The sequence below is a fragment of the Seriola aureovittata genome, chromosome 18 (genome assembly GCF_021018895.1).
Source record: "Seriola aureovittata isolate HTS-2021-v1 ecotype China chromosome 18, ASM2101889v1, whole genome shotgun sequence".
In the NCBI taxonomy this organism is placed as follows: Eukaryota; Metazoa; Chordata; class Actinopteri; order Carangiformes; family Carangidae; genus Seriola; species Seriola aureovittata.
In genome coordinates this window covers 16,791,912-16,813,815 of record NC_079381.1, presented here as the reverse complement: position 1 = coordinate 16,813,815, position 21,904 = coordinate 16,791,912, and the positions used below count along the sequence as shown (strand labels likewise).

At 38.7% G+C, this 21,904-nt stretch overlaps 1 protein-coding gene across 1 annotated transcript in view; it reads left to right on the top strand.

The window, feature by feature from the left end:
* Positions 1-1,556: 1,556 nt before the first annotated feature.
* Positions 1,557-21,904, top strand: part of ccbe1 (collagen and calcium binding EGF domains 1) — a 32,636-nt gene continuing 12,288 nt past the window's right edge. Inside the window, exons 1-2 of the mRNA XM_056404235.1 lie at positions 1,557-1,903; positions 2,001-2,081. Of these exons, the coding sequence (XP_056260210.1) occupies positions 1,800-1,903; positions 2,001-2,081 (185 nt within the window). The 5' untranslated portion in view covers positions 1,557-1,799. The remainder of the gene's footprint in view (positions 1,904-2,000; positions 2,082-21,904) is intronic.

Here is a 21,904-nt window from a genome sequence, read left to right as displayed (position 1 = left end):
GCTGCGCTTCGGGTTCTGCAATTACAGTGTAATCAGTTGCATCAAATGTGACAAAAGACTTGAGGCGGTAGCCTGAGTTGTGTAAATGTAAGTAAATGCTGCACTAACTTATTCTCTTTGTTGAGATCATGCTAATGACTAAACGTTTGTTGCGCTGAGATGAAAATCTGGATTATTCTTGTCTTTTTATGCCACATCACAAGTTGAAAATATCATCATCAGTCAAGAGATGTTTTTGAAATTATTTTGAAATATTTTGTGATGTTAACATATTTCAAAAGCCTATTAGATTTTCATCATTTGATTTGGTAGAATTATTATGAATATATATTATTTGGTATTGTACTTCCATAAAGAGCATGTGAGAGACAGATTGAAACAACAGTGGCCACGATATTTATTTTTCGTTAAACTTGCAGAAACCAAACTGAGCTTCATCTGTAATATATCTGTGGAAGACCCCTTTAATATTTTAGGAAATCTCATTAAATCAATGTATGGATAATTAATGCTTACAACTTCAAATGGAGGTAGAATAAACAAATTACCTGAAATGTATTTGTGCTCATATTGCTGATGCATTTTAATATGTTGATTTTATGAGCATCCTGTCAGATTTCCATTTAAATCAAAAGCACAAATGAATAGAATTTTTGATGATGAACTCACATCACAGTCTTTGCAATACAACAGGAGAGTGGTTGTCCAGATGTGCAATTCTCTGTGGCTATCATAATTATGGCAAAACGTTTTGATGAGGCGTCATTTATAAAGATTTCATAAGATGTAGTTGATTATTTTATGAATGATAAATAAATCATTTAGTAATGCTTTATAGATGAGTTATGAGCCATTAAAAAGGACAACTTCTAGGTTGCCAGGTTGCGGAAAATCCTCCTCCAGCATGACTTTGCTTGTCTTTTAATCACTTTAATTCATTAGGGAGACCCCTCTTGACCAACTAGCTTCTGGAAAAGTACTGCAAACGTCACCAGTTATAAATGTTAAGAAACGATTTTTACAGAAGAAGGATGATTTCATTTTTAAACAAACTGCTTATATTTGGATTTTACTCCAGATGTCCTGCAACCTTTTTTCCCGGAAAGTGCGTGGTTAAAAATTCCAAAGGAGCTGGCTCCCTAAGAAATTAAGAACTAAATTGAACATTTTTATGGTGGAGTCGGTTTTTTTTGGCAACCCAAAAGTTGTTCTTATTTATGGCTTACAGCTGATCTAGAAATGTTTAGAAAATGATGTAACAATTAAGAAAGCTACTGATTACATCTTACAAATCCTTTATAAAATCAGACAATTATTTATATATATATATTATATTTACTAATTATTGAGCAGTTGTTTCATTACCAGCCACGCGGTGGTAGTAAAGGTGCAGCCTACTCATCATGACATAGCCCACCTAGCGCGTGCTGCGTGTGCGCGCCTAAACGTGCTTTCTTGTGATCAATTTTAAGGGTTTCACCAAAAAGAAACAAAAAAAAAAAAAAAAAAAAGAAAAGTTAATGTGTCGGTAAACACCTCCTTCGAAACATTTTAATGATTCAAAAGTTAAAAAATATTCCGGCTGTTAAGTTTTCTTTAACCTGTTAAAGTGGAGAAAGTTCAGCTCGCCTCTCCCACAGACTAACAGCACTTCATTCAGCAGCTGCTGCGGAGCAGTGGGAGAGTGGGAGGGTCTGTCGGTGAGCCTGCACCACTTTACGCTGTGAAGTTGTAGCAGCGGGGAGGTTATCACCATCAGTGTGGATTACTGACAGCACCCAGGTGACTGGACCGATGAGATGATACTGACACACAACAGGAGCCCTCTTCTGCTCACCGTCACCTGCATGTGCTTCTCAGGAGGTCTGCTGTGGTCCTACCAAGAGGAGGATGCCAGTGACGGGTAAATCTAAGGACATGACAGCATCTAATAACACGAGGAGCACTTGTATTAGATAAAGGGAAATGCTTACTTTGCTTCAAAATGTTTTCTTCCACAGTGGAGAGTGCTCTGAAAATAACATCTCTACAACAAAGTACCCCTGCGTGAAGTCGACTGGAGAAGTTACGACGTGTTACAGGTAGTGTGAATGTGATTCATAGAGTTGGACGCTGTTGTCAGACTGGAAGGATGAAAATAGGGTGAAATGATCAAGATGCAGTCCAGTTGGCGGTGTGTCCCTGTGAAAATGATTTCAAAATGTAGCTCTGGATTATGTAAAACTTGACTTGTCATTTATCACTCAGCAAAAATGCTGCTCAGATGCTGCTTGTTGAAATGTTAGTGAAGTGGAAAATAGCTGAGACACTGGGCACAGCTCTGCGTTATTAAGCACTGAATGATAAATGTAAGTGAAAGTCACATAAAATCTTATTGCCTGAGGCCGCCAATGGCATTAAAATAAAAATCAATAGGCTGTTAAACATCCTTATTTTTATTTTGTTCTGTTAAACTTTTTTTTTTTTTTTTTTATCATGCATGTGACTTCATATTTTCAATGAATCAGCTGTTGGTCAGATGTTTAAATGAGTTGTAAAATGTCAAGCTGTTTTAAGTTAGTTGTATCTAATATATTGAAATTAAGGGATCTATATCTAAATATCCACAAGTGCCAAGATTGGCCCGTTCTGCTCTGACACTGGCTTTAATTATGACAGTTCCCAGACACTGTGGTCACAGCGTTGCCTCTCAGCAAAAACTCCTGTCAGAGGCTACGGATTAAGTTGTTACAACCTAATCTGTCTGCATTGCAAGGGGCCGCCTCATAGGCTTAATAGAAAAAGATATGTAACTACACTTTTAAGAGCTAGTTTTGTCAAAATTTTTTTAATAAAATCACTCAAATATAAACTAATTTTGATTGATTTACACATCAGAAAGTTGTGACAACGGATGCAAGTAAGTCTAACAGAAATTTGTATCATTTCATTAAAAAAGAGCTGCTTTTACTATACACTATTGGGAATCAGTTGAACAGCTGTTAAATGTTCAAACACCACTATTGGGGAATGCAGTTCTCTTTTTTCCAGGCTCACTGTGACTGATGAGATGTGCAGTAGATTTGGAAATAAAAATCATGCAACTTATTCAGGGAACTCATTTCAAACATTTTGTCAATGATCTTGATTTACAGCAAATCTATTTCTGTGTGCGCTTTGCTGGGAAAAAAGCATTGAGAACGAAAGAAATGCCAGACTTGAATATCTCTTGTGAGAAATCTTCCAAATGTCGACTTTGTGAGGTTTCATCTCTGCATCACTTGACAAACTGCTGGTTATGGTTCAAGCACACAGTGACATCCCGTTTGATCTTCAAATCTCAACACACTCTTAACATAATTATGTTGTTTTATGGTTATTGGCTGCGGCCACAGTTGTTTCCCACAATGTTTATTTAAAGAAGAAAAACGGTTTCAGCCAAGACCCATATAATGTGCCCTGGGTGCATTTCAGTTCACCTGCACAGTGTGAGCTGGTGACTGCACATCAGCCCTGTAATTGTTTGTAGAGAAGTTTTATTCTGGTGCCAGAAATTCAGATTAATGATCTGAATTTGATAAGATGAATATGGCATTTGCATTCTACAATTTTTTCTCCCCAAAACGCAGGCACATACCAGCGCAATTACACCTTGGCATGACTGAGATGGAGTTCAAAGGGAACCAAGTGCGATTTAAGTTGGCAAGATTCAGTTGCCAAAGGAAAGTATAGGCTTATGGCATTCATTAGGCACTCTGTGGAGTATCATTGTGCCTGCACATCTCAGAACATTTCATTGCTGTAATAAATTTTTCTTTTTTAAAACACTGTCAGAAAAGCTGTTTGCGTAAAACTTGCTGCCTGTACAGACAGGTGTGCTCTACTTTGATGCTTTGACATGGGCCCCAAATGGTCCAAGGGCCCCACATTTTTCTTTTTTTCCTTTTTTGCAATACATCGGTCTTAAATTTGGTGCTAATTAGTGAGCATCAGAGGTGCTGGCAGTTGGATTTTGTTACCCTTTGGACAGAGCCAAGGTAGCTGACTAAACTAAGCCAACGGGCTTGTGTTTGTAGCTGTATATATTAGACACAGTGGTGTCAAGAAAGCTGGTAAGCATATTTCCCGAAATGTCAAACTAGACTTTCAAATAAGGCTTAATGGTTACTTTTAAATTTTCTTTTAACATGTTTGAGGCGTTGAAATTCAAGCCTTCCCTATCGGCCCAGTGGGACAAGAGAGGCCCTGATGATGGGATTTTGAAACAGACCCCCTCCTTTGGTCAAGGCATGCCACTGGGTGCACAGCGTAACACTCATCCTTGAAGCATTCATCATATTGTGAAACAGCACCAGTGGAGACGCCAGAGACCCGGAGAGCATATGTCACAGTACAAGAGAGGTACCAGGGCCTCAGCTGACTCTGACCATATCTGTCTCACTGTCAGTGCAGGCACATTCTTCTCTCACTGCCTCTCTGGGTTGTTTCAAGCAGAGATTGTCATATTTGGGTGAAAGGCCTAGTGTGTTGGGATGCAGCGTGTTCAGGCTTCACAACAATACGTGCTCATATTTGTGTTTCTACAGGCTGTGGAGTGAAGGATGCTTGGCTCACAATGAGGCTGTGCAGAGTTGTTTTTTCGAGGAGTCGCAGTTCAATCATGAAGGCCTGTGATTGTAGCAGAAATGCTTCACTAAAATCCAAAGTAGGGTTTGATTAAAATGATAAGGTTTGAGCTGTTTGTTTGAATTTTCTGGTTACTGCTGTTGCTTTTCTGCAATGTACCTCACAGAGATCAGTTTATAATCAGTATAACCAGCAGTATTTCTGGTCTTTGTAAGGTTGTTGTTTCTGTTGATGGCTATCCTTCTTTAGCTGCTTTGGCTATGGTGGTTATTGCTGGCCATGCTAACTCTGCTCTTTTTTCCTATAGTGTTTTTTTTTTTCTAAACCACTGCTGAGAACATTAATCCATCACTTTCTTTGTCCAGAAAACCTTCTTTAATGTGGCTTCTATCACAAAGCAGGATTACTGAATAAAGCTGGACGAGTATAACCCAGGAGAGGTTTTTATTTGAGTCCATGTTGCAGATTTGAAATGCCTCCAGGTTTTTACTCAGCAGTTATCCAGCTAACTTCATAATCCTGCTTTGTGAGACAGACCCTCCCAGAAAAAAAAAATACCTGACAGCAGCTGTTAGCAAACAGCAAATCTTTGAGCTTTCATGATTTCTTTTAGGCTAAGTCGCTTTTATCAGCTGGCAATAGCAATCTCACACAGTTGTAGATGGGTTTTTTTTTCTGCCTCTGAGATGAAGTATCATATGACATCTCTGAAAATCCAAGATGAGAGCCAGATCCGATGTGTTCACCATCATAACATCGAGACACATTAATAGTCTCTGTTTATAACTTTTCTTAGGTGACGAAGGGGACATGAAGCAGTGATTACACTGGTTTGATTTATTGCATACGTGCGATGTCGGCCTTACCTTACCCTGTAAAGGGAATGCTTCTTTGGAAAAGAAGCAGAGCACAAGTGGAGCGAGAGTCTTTTCCACTCTACAGCTGTAACAGTTACGCATAATTGATGTGTGGCATGTGTAATTGTTGCTTTGTTATTTTACCAAATAATTCTGGTGGTAAGACGCAGTTTGTTGTGTTCTTCGGCCCCTTTCTCTGCCGCTCCCTCCTCCTCGGCTCTGGAGTTTACACAGTAAGGAAACTGAGGATAACATTTCTTCTCCCCTCCTTGTGAGACATGATACTGAAGCCACAATACTTCACATGCACTTGGCTGCTACAAGCAGCATTGTTTGGGTCTCGTAAACATCTCCATCACCTCATTCCAATGAAATGCATTGGAATCATTTTATAGGGTTTTCCCTTTATCTCTCATTTTCACTTACTTAGAATTACATAGATTTTCCATTGACAGCAAAACAATAATTGATTTACACTGCAACTCCCAGTTACATTTAAACTCGGGGGGGCTGAAGACTCTCTTGTTTCCTCAGTTTTCTAATCTGTTTTTCACATCATATTTGAATGTATTCTGCGCCTTGGAATAATCCTCTCAGCTGAACTTGTGCTCCTTCTCCCAATTCAAACAGCTTTCAACACGAGAAATACACTTGAGGGATCTTCGTTGCCATATTGTCGGCCCTCCAGTGATCGGCGCTCCATGAAGGATATATTGTGGCACAGCTTAAGGAGTTCAGCAGGCCTTTCTTTTGGGCTACTATGTTTCTGATACAACTGAAAATACTCTGGAACCAAAAAATAGAACAAGCCTAGATTTATGGAGAACATATGAGTAGCATCTTTCAGGAGGTGGAAGATTTGTCATCCAGGAAAGCCCCCATGTCATGATATTGTGACATTAATATCAACTGACCCATGGGCACACATCCACTATTTTAAAATAGATGTTTAATTGGTTAGAGTCCTTTAATAAGATGCCAAACTTAGATTTTCCATCCGTTTTAAATACCTGTTCATACTCTGGTTCCAGCTGAAATTACACATACACTGATTCAGTATAATTAGGTGATTATTCCAGGATAAAAGAATGAAAACCGTCTGCTGGGGAACTGATGACTGCACATGAGTGAGATGGAAAACATTAGGCAAATTAAAATGATTGAAGTCTCCGGCATTCTCTATAGGTGTGTTTTTTAGTACTTACAAACCCAATGATCAGCCACCTGATGTATGCTACACGTCAGAGAACCAGCAGGCTTTAGTCTTGTCTACTTTTTTATAGACCAAAGAAAAAAAACAGCAGTATAAGTTGTTGAAAGATTCCTAGTGTTGAAGCACTATAGCAAACCATTACACCTCTGTAGCTTGTTGTGAACAATGTTGTTATAGTTTCCATTTAAGTTGGAAGCAGGCGTGGTTTTTTACTCATTAAAACCAAATTTGTATTTACTAAAAAAACATCTTTAGATTAAGTTCAAGCCACAAATTATTTTTAGGAAATAACAACATTATAAGCTGTTGCAGCTTAGTATCTGAGGAGACAAAAATGCATCATGATAAAGTAAATAAGTTGTCTGAGGAAGGATCATGGAATAAGTCCAAGCTGTTTCTCAACATCCCTTTGAGTGAAACAGGGTTTACTGGAATTAACCTCAGTAGATGCAGAATGAGATAATGCTCCTGAAAATCATGCCAATCAAAAATGCCTGAAATGATTTACTATACCTGGCATGGTTTCAAAGCGCTGTGATACTGTACACTGTAGAGTAGAAGAGAAAAAAAGCTGCTGTCCTAATGAACGCCATTACATTCCACAAGCAGCTCTATTACTAAAATGCCATAAACTTGCTTTTACAAACTGCTCAAAACATGTGCTAAATATCCGACACAACCGTGACACTTTATTTAAGATTTATCCCATAATTCATCACATCCCAAATGTCCTGTCAAGAAAAAGACATCAACATCTGTTTCCTATCGCTATTCAGAGAGAGGATATGAAGCCTGTTATCTGAAGTGGACTGCTGTATCGCAGACACTGTGCCGTGGGTTCAAGGAGTTAACATGAACATTTGGTGTTACCCTGACAGCTCCCACACAGCTGAAAGTTAAAAGGACCTAAAGGCACAGAGGGGAGGTCAGCTGCCATGTTAAGCTAATGAGCCTAGTTTGTCAGATTTGAAGCCTGACAGGGATCAAGTGAGGATGTCCAGCGAAACACTTATCATAACGTGTTTATTCGATTTTTTTCTTTTTTCTTTGGTGAATTCATAAACATGTCAGGAACTTTACCCTTAGACTCGACCTGGTGCAAAGCCTTCCTGCGCACAGTGCTAACTGTCAGCGATGAAATGATTCACCCAAATGGGCAGAAAAAAATGAACTTAGAGTCAGTGGAGTTAAAGTGTTTACTGTTTCCTCTCATCTCTTAAAATAAATGCAAAAATTAAAGGACAAAATATGTTTGTAACTGCACCCCAGAAACAACTTATATAAGCGTTTTCTGATTTGGCGCCTTTATCGGCAGGACACCAGACACCAATTGTCAGTGTCTTACCTTCCAAAAAAGAATTAGACAACATGGCTAAGATTTGGAGCTTTTTCAAGCATATTATCTTCTCAGTAGGTCGGAAAACAATTTAAATCAATGAATGAAATTCAAATCTGCCGGTCCTCTAGACTTTGAGATCAGCTCTGTGTATCAGGCTGTATGAAGGCCCTATAATTGGAGGCCCATATGAGCACCAAGTTTAGTTTCATCAAATGCATCTGGAGCTTTTCAACTTGAAAATAAACAGGTTGTATTTAGTGTAATTTCTCGTAAGCAGCTTTCAGCTGTTCAGCATCTGTGCAGCAGTAACCGTCCTCCATGTGTTTGACTGAAGAAGAGGGCAATATGCTTTTACTTCCTGTTGCACATAGACATTGACTTGTGCTTTATCTCCTCTACCACCTCGACTGTATAAATCAGAGGTTTTTCTTGTTTTCATGTGCTTATTAGAGACATTGCCACAAGACAGAACTGCACCTACTTTCCCCTACAAAGTGAATTATAACAATCAGGTTATTGTGTGCATTACGCAATTGTTTTGTTAGTTTTTCTCATTCACAATTTTGATAAATGATCTGCTTGTTTGCTCATATGCATATCCCACTTCAGTAAACAGCCTGCACAAGAGGAATTACTTACACCTGCCTGTGCAGTTCTGAGCTTACAAACCTCAATGTAAATACATAATTACTTGTTCATCATTTATTTCCTGTTTAAAACTGAGGTAACTGTTTCTGTAGTGATGGGATGCGTCAAATACAATGAAGAGATGATGAAGTTCAAGTTTGATCTGAAGATGCAAAATAAAAATATACCTTTTACCTTTGAAAATATACCAAGAAACGTATGTTTCTGTCGTGCAAAGAGAAGAGTTCAAACTGGGGAAGGCAGATATCTATAAAAAGATTTAAAAAAAAATTTAAAATTTAATAGTAAAATATAATAGTAAATCTACCTACACAACCAACTAAATCTACCTACACAACCAACTACTACGACACATTTAGATATTACAGGAAAATGAAGTCAGCAACTGGTTTCCTGCATGTCCAGGAGAAGTACAACAAGTTCTCTTTGTCTCTGAAACGCTTCATTGGTATTGACACGTCCATCTGAATTGACGTGCACACATCTGCATTTGTAGAACAAATAATAAAGTTCTCCCTGGCTCTCTGAAAAGACCTGTGATTGGCCAAAGTCTCCCATTACAGGCTAGATTTTCAGAGACAAGAGAAGGTGCAGACGTCTAGTTTGCTCTCACACAGCTTGAATTACAATATGCTGAAAGGTGTTTATGGAATTTTTGCACATTGATGCCAAAAAATGATTGCCTACCTCAGCTATTATTTTCATACATCAACTTTATTTATGATTATCACTTGCTTTTTGTCACTTTTGTCTGTTTTCATGTCCTATAGAAATATTATGTTTGTTGACGTTAATAATTCATAGCACATATGCCCCAGAGCGTGTGTCACATTAATGGTGTCGCCCTTTGCACCATATTTTGAGTAATATTGTTATAGAAGTCGAGCCAATTGGCTGTGTGCAATTTCTGCAGGTCTTGTCATTAATGCATTAGTGTGCTTTTGGAAATTCTCAGTCTGTGGCGTGAGCAGGGGGTGGGGGTCGGGGTGGGCAGGTTTTTTCAAGTTTGATTTACAGTCGTCGTTCACCTTTGCTCCCATAGAGGGTGATATTTTACAAAGCATTTTAATAGCATACGCTATCTTTATTATTTTATTTGAGATGAAATGTGAAGTAGCTGTTTATCCAGTCTCGTCAACAATTCATCTGATATGCCCTATTAGGTAATGGATGAATGCCCATCCTGTTCCATAGAAGCACCGGGGAAGACGCAGCGGAGTGTAAGTGATCATGGTGATAGCAGGGGAGGACATGTTAGTGTTAAGGAGCATTCCTTAGTGACGAATGTAGAGCACAAGCAGCAGCAAACATCCTCTCCCTCCTCTGTTATTTCTTCGGTGCATTGCACATAATTCTTTTTTTTTTTCTTTTTTATCTTTTTTTTTTTTTTTACAAATCAACAAACATGGACCTTTCTCACTCACAAATAAGAAATGAAAGACTTCCTTTTTTCTCTTTATCTGCCATTTTTCTTTAACTTATCAATTTTTCTTTCTTTGAATAATCAGAAATTGGATTCAGACTTATAATTTGAACATTTTCAGCATTATTGGATATTGGAGTCAGATTAGACTATTGGAGTCTAACTTGATTTGGTTAAATGCATTTTACCATCTGTTTTCACTTGAAAGATGACTAATGCAAAACATGCCTTTACCGGAAAGACCATGACTTTGAGAGTTCAAATACTTTGTAATGTGTCCTAAAGCCTGGAGTTGTTGTATCTGAATGATTTGACATCTGCTGTTTGGATGATTCTGACCTGTTGCCCATCGTAACACTACACAGTCGTTACCAAACAGTAAGTTTAAAGTACAGAACTGGCTGAATATCGAAATTAGAAACAGGGACTGAACGTGAAAAGAAATGGCTGTGAATCAAATATATGACTAGAGGACATCCTTAAAATCAGAGTGAAGTCAATTGTGTTAACATAGGAACAGGTATAGGAAATTGGCATCTGTGTTAACTGATAAGTGCTGCAACATTGACAAACACACTAAAAGGTGGTACATCCTACATGAAATGAATTGTAAGATTGATTTGGTGCCTGGTGATCTTTGAGACCTTGTGGGGTCTGCTTCTCATTCAACAATATTTTCAGATCGCAGGCATTTTTCCTTCTGTAAACCATGTTTCGCTGAGTTTTTTGTGACATTTTGATTTCTTAAAATCCCACTCTTGTTTCTTTTGGCTGATGCTCGTTCACCCATCTGTTTCTTTCTGTGGAGAACTGTAGTGTGGTCACGCTTTGGTCATGCTGTGGTTTTGCAATGGTTAAGAGATGTGGTGATATGTAAAGCACAGGTTGTGGTTTTTCTGCCTCCACGCCTCTGCTCTGTACATTCAAGACAGTGCTCTAGTTGTATTTAACATATAATTACATTCTACCCAGAAAAAAAGATATATTTAAATCATAATTATATAGCAGCACTTTGCAGAAAAAAATGTATTTATGCATCCGTTACTGTCAAACAGGAACTTCCTGACAAGTTAATCAGCTAATTTATAGCAACTGGGCGTTTTTTAACTCTGTGTGTATTCTTTTCTATAGCTGATTGTTATTCATCACTTGAAGCACTTGAAGCCTTCATTTATTCTCCTATTAGTGAAAAGAATAAGCTGCTAATTTATCAGTCTTGAAGGACAGCAGCTAGCCAAAGGAAATGTTCGACTGCACCAGTGAGCACACAGCCGTATACCAGTCATATTAAATTGTAAACAGCTGCAGCATTTAAAGTTAATAATACACATTGGAAAAGGGGCTTCATGTTTGGTAGCACAGATGTAGCCCCCTCCATTGAGAATTTTGCTTGTATGCTGATGAATGTCAGTATTTGTTGTCAGTTGTAATTCAGTTTAACGATATTCACCACCACCACCATCATCAGTGTGTTTGTCCAAATGTCAAGACCATTATTATACTGCAGTTGTAGAGCTACATCATGCCAGTCTGCTTAAGTTACTCATTTGTCTTCCTGCTTGCCCTCAACAAGGCCAAGTATGTTTTATATGTAAGGAAATGTGCACATTTATAAGACTGCAATCTCAGTTAGCCAATGCTGGCTAATTTTTATGTGCAGTCCCCGGACAGAATATTAAGTTTCACTACATGTAAGTATTAAAATAACATGAAAACCACAAAGCCTCAAATGGGCTAACATATGTCACATACCACACATCTCAGTTACCTTACACACGGCGTGTCAGGAGAACATGTGAAACAGGTAAAAGGAGAAATATAATACAGTAACCATATCACATCGAGTGATTATCATCTCCAGCTGTGACACAACCTCAGGACAGATATCCTGCATTTAATGCATATCTGGTCTCCTGACAGTGAACGACTAGCAAAAGATAGGCCACACTGCTTAAACCAGAACAGAACAACAGGAGGCTGTGAGGGTGTACGGTCAAGTGTGTAAGCATGCTAACAGCTACTTATTAGCACTAAACACAAGTACAGCTGAGGCTGATGGGAATGTTACATTAATTTGCAGGTATTTGATCAGAAACCAAAGTTAAATTGTCTAAAAATTAGACAAATTAAAATTTTGACCTGATGATAGCACTAGAGGAAAAGTCAGAGGATCAATAAAGTTATTAGGGTTCATCCTGAGGGGAACATGAATGTCTGTACAATATTTCATGGCAGCTGTTTAGACCAAAGTCTGGAGTCTGGACCAAAGCGGTGGACCGACTGACATTTCCATTCCTAGAGCCATATCGCAATCATGAGTAAAAACAGTGGATGTAGAAACTGGAAACCAGCACATATTTATGAGTCAAACTCACAAAAAAGTTCTACTCATCCAGTCCTCTAAACACAAAGTGCCGCCTGTCACTTCTCATAGCTTTATAACACTTCATTTAATTCTCCCAAGTGTGATTGCTGAGAAGCCATTAGGAGCTCTGAAGTAAATGAAGTGTTTGGATTTCTCACTCACGTACTGGTGTTCGGTCTCATTGTCATGAAGCTTGAATTGATCGAAGACTGATTGAGGGCTCTTTTTCAATTTAAGCCACTTTTCCATTGTAGTTTTGATATTTCTTTTTAAATCATCCGGAGGCGGTAGTGACACGGCAGAACAACTCTGACTACTGGAAGGTCTTTGCTGAGAAACAAAGAACATCTGCTTTTTACATTCAAGTATTTATGGATATTGTTGGAGTCAATCTTACATTTCTGCTCTGGGATGAAAGATATTCCATTTTAAAGGCAAATAATCTGTTATAAACTACTGTTGATTTTAGTTCACCTGTCAGGAGGCCAGGTCTTTAGGGACCAGTTTTCTTTAAATCCATTTTTACATCTGATTTTTTTTTGCATCATTTGCTTCGCAGGGCTAACCGTGTTGCAGTTTGTCTTTTTTTAGCAGATTTTTCCACACTGTTTACGTAATGAGCTGTTGAATCTGTGAATAAAAACAAAGGAATTAAATTACAAATAATCCCTTTGAGATTTTCTTTTTAGTATTTCCCGCAAGTGGAAGTTGCACGCTTTCACAGTAACTTCAGTGTTTGAAGGGGATTGGTAATATCTGGCTTATGTCCAGCAGAATGGTTTGAGTTAGAAACACATGGAAGGGCTGATGATGGCTTACTGTAACAGGCCACAGACACAGTGCTCTATATAATTTCCTGAGGTGTCAGGATCAGAAACATCACCCATACTCCTGCACTTGCCCTCTGCTTTTTAAATGAAAGTTTATATACATGAAAAATTGAGTTTCTTTACTCTCAATGTGACACAAAAGCAGATAGATTTCATTATGGATTACTTCACATCGTACAGCATGTGGTCAGAGTCAAATCCGATTTGTATGAGGCGGGTACACCACTGAGGAAAAGCAACATAGAGAGGCAGACACTCGGATTGCCTCTGTTACAGCCGACTAGTAGTGTTTTGGCTCCAGCTGTCCGCCAAAGCTGAGCAGAGCTCAAGTGCCTTTGCTGCAGTGGGTTTCACTGAAAAACTGACAGTTTTGTTGGATTATGTTGGAAATGGCAGCACAACAGGCTGTACATGGAGAGAGGTCCTTATTTCAAGTGACCCTTTTCAGCCATGCTATTGTTCAGTTGCCATGTATTATAACAATTATTCATTTCCTAAATGGCAGCGTATTGGTCAGACAGACAGGAATACTTCTTTTCTGTTTTTGATTTGGCCTGGTTCTGTGGGCTCACTGTTGCGAACCTCACACCCAACTCATTCTGGTCCATGAAGTCACTTTTTGAGTCTTTTTGAGCAGGAAACACAGATTCACAGATGAATATTCAGGAGAAGGTATTTGTTGTTTTAAAGGAATAGTTCTACATTTTATGAAACACATTAATTTGCTTTATTGCTGAGCATTAGATGAAAAGATCCCTCATGGATGTATGACAAATATGGTACAAAGCTGGTTAGCTTAGCTTGGCATAAGGACTGGCAACAGGGGGAAACACCTAACCAAGTGCTGTCCAAAAGTTAAAGACGGTGCAAAAACTGAAATTTAATTTTTTTTATACTTTTGTTTTTGCACAGATTAAACAAACAATATATAAGATTAATTATTAATGAGCTTTAGAGGTATTGTTAGACAGATTTTGTTACCTTTGGACAGAGCCAGGGTACTTGTGCCCCCGTTTCCAGTATTGATGCTAAGCTAAGCTAAGTGAACATACAGACGTGACAGTGGTATCAATCTTCTAAATATATTCTCAGCAAGAAAGTAAAGAAGTGTATCCCTCAAAATTTGAAGTATCATTTAATAGACTGCAGTAACCATAATGACAGACATTTGTGTAACCAGCAAAAACAGTTCCCTTTAACTTGTGTCTGTATTGTGCTGCTACACACTGTGACAGCATATTTTCCTACCTTTTTCACATTTACCAGGCCACCCTGTTGACGTTGTGTCACTAGAGAGAAAATGAAAACAAAAGGGCAAGAATTAAAAGCTGAGTTTTGAATTAGGGACGTTAAATTGAGCGATGCATTTGCAGAGTCTTCAAACCAGACTGCTTGTTTGTTTTAAATGTGGGGCCTGACCAGAGGGGGGTTTTGTATCAAAGCTGTGCGACTGTTGCGGGCGGTGAGCTCTGAGTTCAAACAGTCATTAACCAATAGGTTATGTTAATGTACCATGGTAGTGATCAAATGAGGCGCCATTATTTCTCTGGGCAGACGTATACGCACTCACCCTGGATACAGATAGAAACAGCATTGCAGATACCCGTTCATTTTAAATGGAAGAAAGACCTGCTGGGTTGTTTTATACTATACCATATTTCTGTCCATTCAGCAGCGTTTCGTTTTTAAAGTGACCTCCTTGGATGTTCAGGACGTCAGCAGAGTTGAGCCATGCGTTAAGAACAATTTGATTTGCAACAGGGCCATGGTGTGCTCAATGTGCCCTTTAAGCTCCATTAAGGTATTAATATTCAGTCAGATGACTACATGTAATGTGAAAAGGAGTTGCTTGCAGTGAAGAAACCACAGGAGGTTATCTCTTGTGCAGCTCTACTGAGCCTTTTAGCCCCATTAAGCTCACAGTTTTGGTTTTATGGATTCCAGTGGGTTGATAATATTTCTACGTGTCTGGTGGATGTGGAAGTTTACTATTGTTTTCTAACATTAGCGTTAACTGTGTGATAAGGTGATAATATGTCAGGGCTGTGTGTCTGGCAGCTTGTCTTGGAGCTCTTCTGTTCCTTATTTGCCAGTTCCTTATTAATGCAGCTGGAAAATGTCTGTTTTTTTTTCAAGTAAATCTTCTAACAGCAACAGGTGGAGACACTCAAAGTTGCTTACAAGCCATGTTGTAAGGTATATTGGTTTAAGTAGGGAACACTATGCTCTGCAATAACTGCTTTTGCACATTCTTCCTAATTCAGATATTCTATCTGATGCCATCTTAGTTCAACACCAGACACCATTAAACATTTAACATTTTATTTGTGTAGTAGAGGGATCGTGCCAGGAACAGCTAGCCTGATCCATCCTTTCTTATAAAGTTCAGTGTGTACATGAAGCACTTGAACAGCTGAGTTGTTGTTGGAACATGTGATCTGTGTAATGTCCCTTTAGTCTTCACACTGCATTATACTGCTAAGTGCTTTGGGGTTATAATGCTGTAAGTGTCATTGTCTGAAATGGCCTGCCTCCAACAGACAGATATCAGCTTATGGAAAAACATATTCCTCCAACAGCATTTACCTTTTATGGCATCTCCAAACAATCAACGTTTATTACATTGTAATTAGTCACAATTACAGGACATAATATAGCATAGCTGTATTATGTCAGCAACGCATTTAAAAGAGGAATGTCAGTGAATTATGAACCATCACGACTTCCTTTTCTGAGTCTAGTATTTTTCCCATGATAAATGACCTTTACAAGAGTGTTTTGTTTTTTCAGTCTGGAGAGTTGGAAAACACAAAGGTATCCAGGCACTCTGAAAACACACTCTCTGTATTTTGTATTTTTATGTGTTCCTATAAACCCATTCTCCTGAGGGGGTTATTTCTTTTGGATACAGCACTGGCAGAAGTAACTGTCCTTCCTAATGGGCCACACTGTAGTTTTGTCTAGCTCTGGAATCCCTGATGTGTTGCTAAACTTGATCTCCTTTTCGTCATTTCGTCAGTGTGTGCTTATAGAAGTATAGGACACATTTTGACATGTTGTGCATTTTATTTCTAAATGACATAATGTGAATCTCCAGAACAAACGTCAAAACCGGGAGGAATTACAAACTGCAGTGCACCTTTGTTCAGCTGTTTATATTACACTGTGGTGACCCTGAAGCTGCAGAGGGAGGCTGTGTGCGTGTGTGTGTGTGTGTGTGTGTGTGTGTATGTGTGTGTGTGTTTCTAAGCATGACTGAGAGAGTTTATATGAAAATGACAGCATTTAAATAGTCTTTAATATCCTATGAATCCATGTTATTTATGGTGTGTATGTAGTACAGTAATAGAATCAGGAATCCATGAGGATTATAAAATGAGGAGACAAATCATTTTGGTTAATCTAGTTTCTGGTTTAAGTTTGACCTCCTGTTTGACTTTTTTGTTCCCTACTGATTATTTTTGCTTTGACAATATTCATCAGTCAGAAGAACATATTTAGATAGGGGTGTTTTAACTTGTCTACATTAGTTACACAGTGTTGGATACACATTGGAATACAAAACTGCAGACATACAAAGGCACAGCTAAGTACATGAAGATATTCCCAGCATTATATTATGTTATTCTAGAGCAGCCACCGACAATTATTTACATTATTTCTTATTCTGGCAACTATTGTCGGGATTATTAAAATACTCATTCAGTCCAATGACTATATTTGTAGATGGATGAAGTGTCTCCGCTTCCGTCCACTCTACAAAAATGATGCCAAACTATCGTGGATACAGGGGCTGCCATCTTGAAGCAGTGACATTATATATGGAGCGATAGTCAGTGCAGCAGTGAATGGGTGGTGGAGCCGCAGTATCCAGGTCCCACCCGTACAACCGCCCAACCCAATCACAAGTCAATCACAGCTGTCAATCAATCCTTTTTAAAGCATTAAATAACTAATTAAAAACAAAAATGAAAACTTGAACACACATCAGAACTACCTAAAACATCCGCTAACATGGAGCAGGCAGGGTTTATGACCTATAATGCAGCCTGTCATCAGGGGGCGATCAAGATGTTTTGACTGTAACTTTGCCATGCAAATGGAGATCAGGTGTAAAAGTCATTAAAAAGCTTTTTATTTTCGCGGAAAGAGTTGCGTGAATTAAATTTTTCCTCAAAGGACCAATATTTATCCATATTCATTGAACGACCAATAACCTTAAAACGCTGCCTCTCTCATTTGAGTGCAAGTTTTCTGATAACTGAAAATGGGGACATCATTACCTGCTGAGAGAAAGTTACAAGTAGAAGCAACAACTCGATCCACTCCACTCCACAAGAAATATGATTCGGGGGTGATTATCCTTTAAGTCATTATTTCCCTGATTGCTAATTTACCAGTATTATTATTCTTTTCAGATGCTGCCAGCGCTCATTCTCCAAAAGAAGTACTAAACATGAGGATGTCGGATCATTACAAGTTGGACAAGAACATCAATTTAATGTAGGCCTATCTGTGACACGCTTAATAACTGAAAGTGCTAGAAAATCAGACTTTGAGTCTACAGCAGAGGACAATGAGTGATCCTGCTATGCAGCGTTGAGAGTGAGTGAAGCATTGACCCTGCTAGTCAAGAGTACAGGACGCCAAGTAGTCTGTATACATGCAGAATACAGGGAAAGATGATCAGTTGTGTTGCTGATTAAGTCAAAGGTTTTGGATTTAGCAGCTAAAAAGAGGGAGAACTGAAGGAACTGGAGGCTGGCGAGGAGGGAAGTGCTTCAGTCCAGACCATAGACTGAACCTGAGTTACTGTTGATGAGGAAACGTCTGATTTAACAGATGGTTTTGTGCAAACAGACTAAATGGTTTATGCCTTCGATGCACATTTTGGACAACATGCAGCTGAAGATCAGACTGAATTCCTGGCAGTTAAAGCAGGAGCAACCATGGTCCTGTCAACAATCACATCTTGTAGAGGGTATAATTTTTAATGGAAAAACAAACTGCAGCCTCTTCATGCTAAGTATGAGGCAGCTGGTAGATATTAATGACAATGACGCGGGATGCAACAGTGACGCAAGTGGGGAGAGAGAACGAAGAGTGAAATGTCACTGAAAAGAAGTCGTGGAATTTGATTAAAAAAAAAAAGGCAAACAGTGGCGTTAAAGGAGAGAAGAAGAAGCGGCCAAGTCTGAGCTGTAGAGGACTCCAGAGGATGGACTAAAGAGTGTAGTTCAATAAGCAGGGAAATAATTTAGAGGCCTTTGACACTGATTAATGAATATGGAGTCAGATCTGTGGGGAGGTTGATTGTAGTCACAATAATCAGAAGCTCATTTATCAGCTACTTTTCAGTTATATACTTTATGTCTTTCTGTTTCCCAAACACGAGGTAGAAGTGAAGAAAAAATATCACAAATCATATTATTTTATGTCTTTCCGGGGACAAAGAGTAGACATTTTTCCCCTGATGTTTTCAAACTGCAAACAGTCAACATGCTTTTCAGCTAAAAAGCCAATGATGAATGTTTATTACAAATATTTATCTACTAATATTTACTTCCCTCTCATTTCTCTTGGATGCATTTACTTGCTGATTGCCTCTTGGCAGCATTGTGACACTTCTGCAGCAAAGGTCTACAGTATGTGAACAGTCAACATTAATCAAGTCAAGTCAATGTATTTATCCTTTATCCTTTATCCAACTAACACTTTTTTCATCATTAATGAATGCATTTTTTATATTAATTGATGAGTCATTTAGTCTATAAAATATTGTAAAATGCCAATTACAACTTTCTGACACCTACAGATCGTCTGGTTTGTCCAATATTGAATTTACGATGAACAAAAATTTAGAAATTTGGTAAACTGGAACTAGATATAGTCTGACATTTAGTTTAAAGAATGGCGATCTTTATATTATGAATTGTGAACTGATCAGTGTTTTTATATCACACTTAATCCGCTCCATTCAGCATGCGTGAGTGTCCTCTCCACTTTGAAAAGCATCTCTCGTGTGGAATGCAGACATGTTATTGTATATCACTGGCAGCAATGCTAGACAAATAAGCCTCCTGTGAGCAGACTGCATGTGTTGTCTCACAGCTGTGTGTTTGTGTGTGTGTATGTGTGTGCGATACCCTCAGTTTTGTAATTGTTATCCCTGTTAGAGAGGAGAGCATGCTGCGATGTGATGAAGAGGCCCCCTCATGTGCACATCTATTAATTCATCATTCTTGTGCACTTTTTATGCTGACTGAATGATTCTGTAGTTGTATATAAGTGTCTGTGTGAATTAGTGTGTTTCTTTACAAGACAAATCCAGGCCAGGCTGGTCCACCATGTTGGTTCAAGAGAGGTCCTCTGTTTATAAGGTAATGAGAGTGCTTATGGTTCACCCCGGGTAACTGAGGTCAGACTAATCTATGTCTACATTTTGGGGGGGCCGTGTAAAATGATATGGATCACTGGCAAAATTAAATAACCTTTAGGGTGAAAAAAGGCACAGGTGGCAAAACACTAATCGCCTGTGAAGTCCTGCTCTTTCTGAACAAGTGCAGGACTCACAGTGTAGTGTGTCTGTCAGATGTCATTCAACAAGCTTGTATTTTGTGTGTGTGTGTGTGTGTGTGTGTGTGTGTGTGTGTGTGTGGACATGTGACTGTGCAAACTCTGCTCATTGATATTCTTGTAGAAGAGTGTCATGAAGGCTTCTGGGATATCTTTCCGCCTTGTTCTCTCGCTCATGAATATGAATGAAATCCACATGTGTTTTGAATTTTTTTTGCTGATTTGCATGAAGTTCATGAGCAGCTAACAAGCTTGCGCAGGAATTTATTCTTAGCTGTTGTTATGAAAGGTGCTACAACTCTGTGTGTCATCGCTCAGCATGCTCTTGTTTTGTGTTCTGAATATTATAAAGAGCTTCATCTCTAATTACCCATGCTTAATCTTTTGGATAGTAGTTAAATGCTAAAACATCAAAGAAAAATTCATGTCACGCTCTTAGACTGTCCCCTTGTGTGACGGTGTGGAGAGTGATCTAGATCTGAGCTGTTTCTGCTGTTCAAACAGTGTGAGAGGAGCTGAGGTAGACTGTTAAATAGCTTTCAGGGAATCAATGCCAGATATTGACTGAGACAGTTGTTAAAATCTAGACAAAGCTGTTTGGAAAGAATTATATCCTTTTCGATTTAAGCATTAGCAGAGGCTAGAGTTTATTACCACGCTTCATAGACACTGCATCTATTAAAAGTGTTACTTTTACCCCAAGCAACTTCAACAGTTACCTTTTTGGAAAGGTGTGTCAAAGTTTTGTTATTGCTACATAGCCAGTGTTAGCATTAACATCTGTTTACTAACCAGTCTAAAAGACACTTTGCGAGTTCATCAAACTTCATTCCTTTACTCGCCAAGAGCCGTCTCCAGCTGTGGAAAGCAAAGTCAGTGTTAACTCTTGTCTTTACACATCTTTTCTTCTACTGAAGTTAGCACGCTAACCTAACGCTAACCCTGGCTCGTCTCGTCACTTTCCAATAGCAGCTGTAGCCTCCAGCGAAGCGCTGCTCCAAGGGCGTAATATAACCCTCTGTATTGCAAACACAACGATAGCCAAAGAACTTGTCAAGCAAGAATGACCACCACCCGCTCACGGCAGGAAACCATGTTTGGCAGCAGGGAAAAGTAACAACTAGCCCAAAAACGCAGCACTATTCCAACTGGAACATAACACTTCAAAGCAGGCAGTGAAAAGCGAATGCTTCAGCACTAACCAATAGCTTTAATATGAGATTTCAACTATTAGCATCTAGGTTTATTGTAACTCCAGCTATATCACATACACATAAATCTATATCTGGTGTGTGATAAGAATGTAATGAGCCTATATGTTCACATATCTGAATTGTATCTCTGAGACCCTCCATACCAAATGCTTGACAGATTTTGTCCACCCAGAATATAAATCATGTCGTTGCTTTGAGGTTATTTCATTGCTTTAGCGCACTGACCTTCAGCCGAGTGTCTTTTCTTGACATGTTGTTTCAACTTGTAGACAGGTCATATCATTACCATCTCAGTTCTCACTGGGTCTGCCTGTTTTCATGTCCAAATGTGTCAAAATATAAAAGGTTAACAAAGGGACAACATAAGAAATCAACCATTTTAAATTGAATCAATTTGTATAAATGGAAAATGCAAGATAATACTGTAATTGTGTTTTAAAGTGCTATAATCTGCAAAGTAACCAAAGATGACTTTTTAGATGTGTTTATTTAATGATATAATGAGAGAAAGAACAATAGGGTAGAATATTATGGGGCTAATAAGCATTTCCCTGAATGCTAATTTAATAAAGATGCAGTTTAGTGAAAACCTCAGAACTCAGAACTCAGATATGGATTCAGTTTCCATGGGACGATGTTGCCTCTTTCATGATCTTCTGGAGACGGACGTAGATGTTTGTTTTCTCACGATTGTTCAACCAACCCTGGTTATTTTGCTAAGCTGCTTATTTGCTATAAGTGCCTTCTGTCCTCATGGGGATGTTATTGTGACATGAAATATTGGGTCACACAGGAAACCGTCCTCAGACCAGCTCTCTCAGGGTGTCCAAGCTG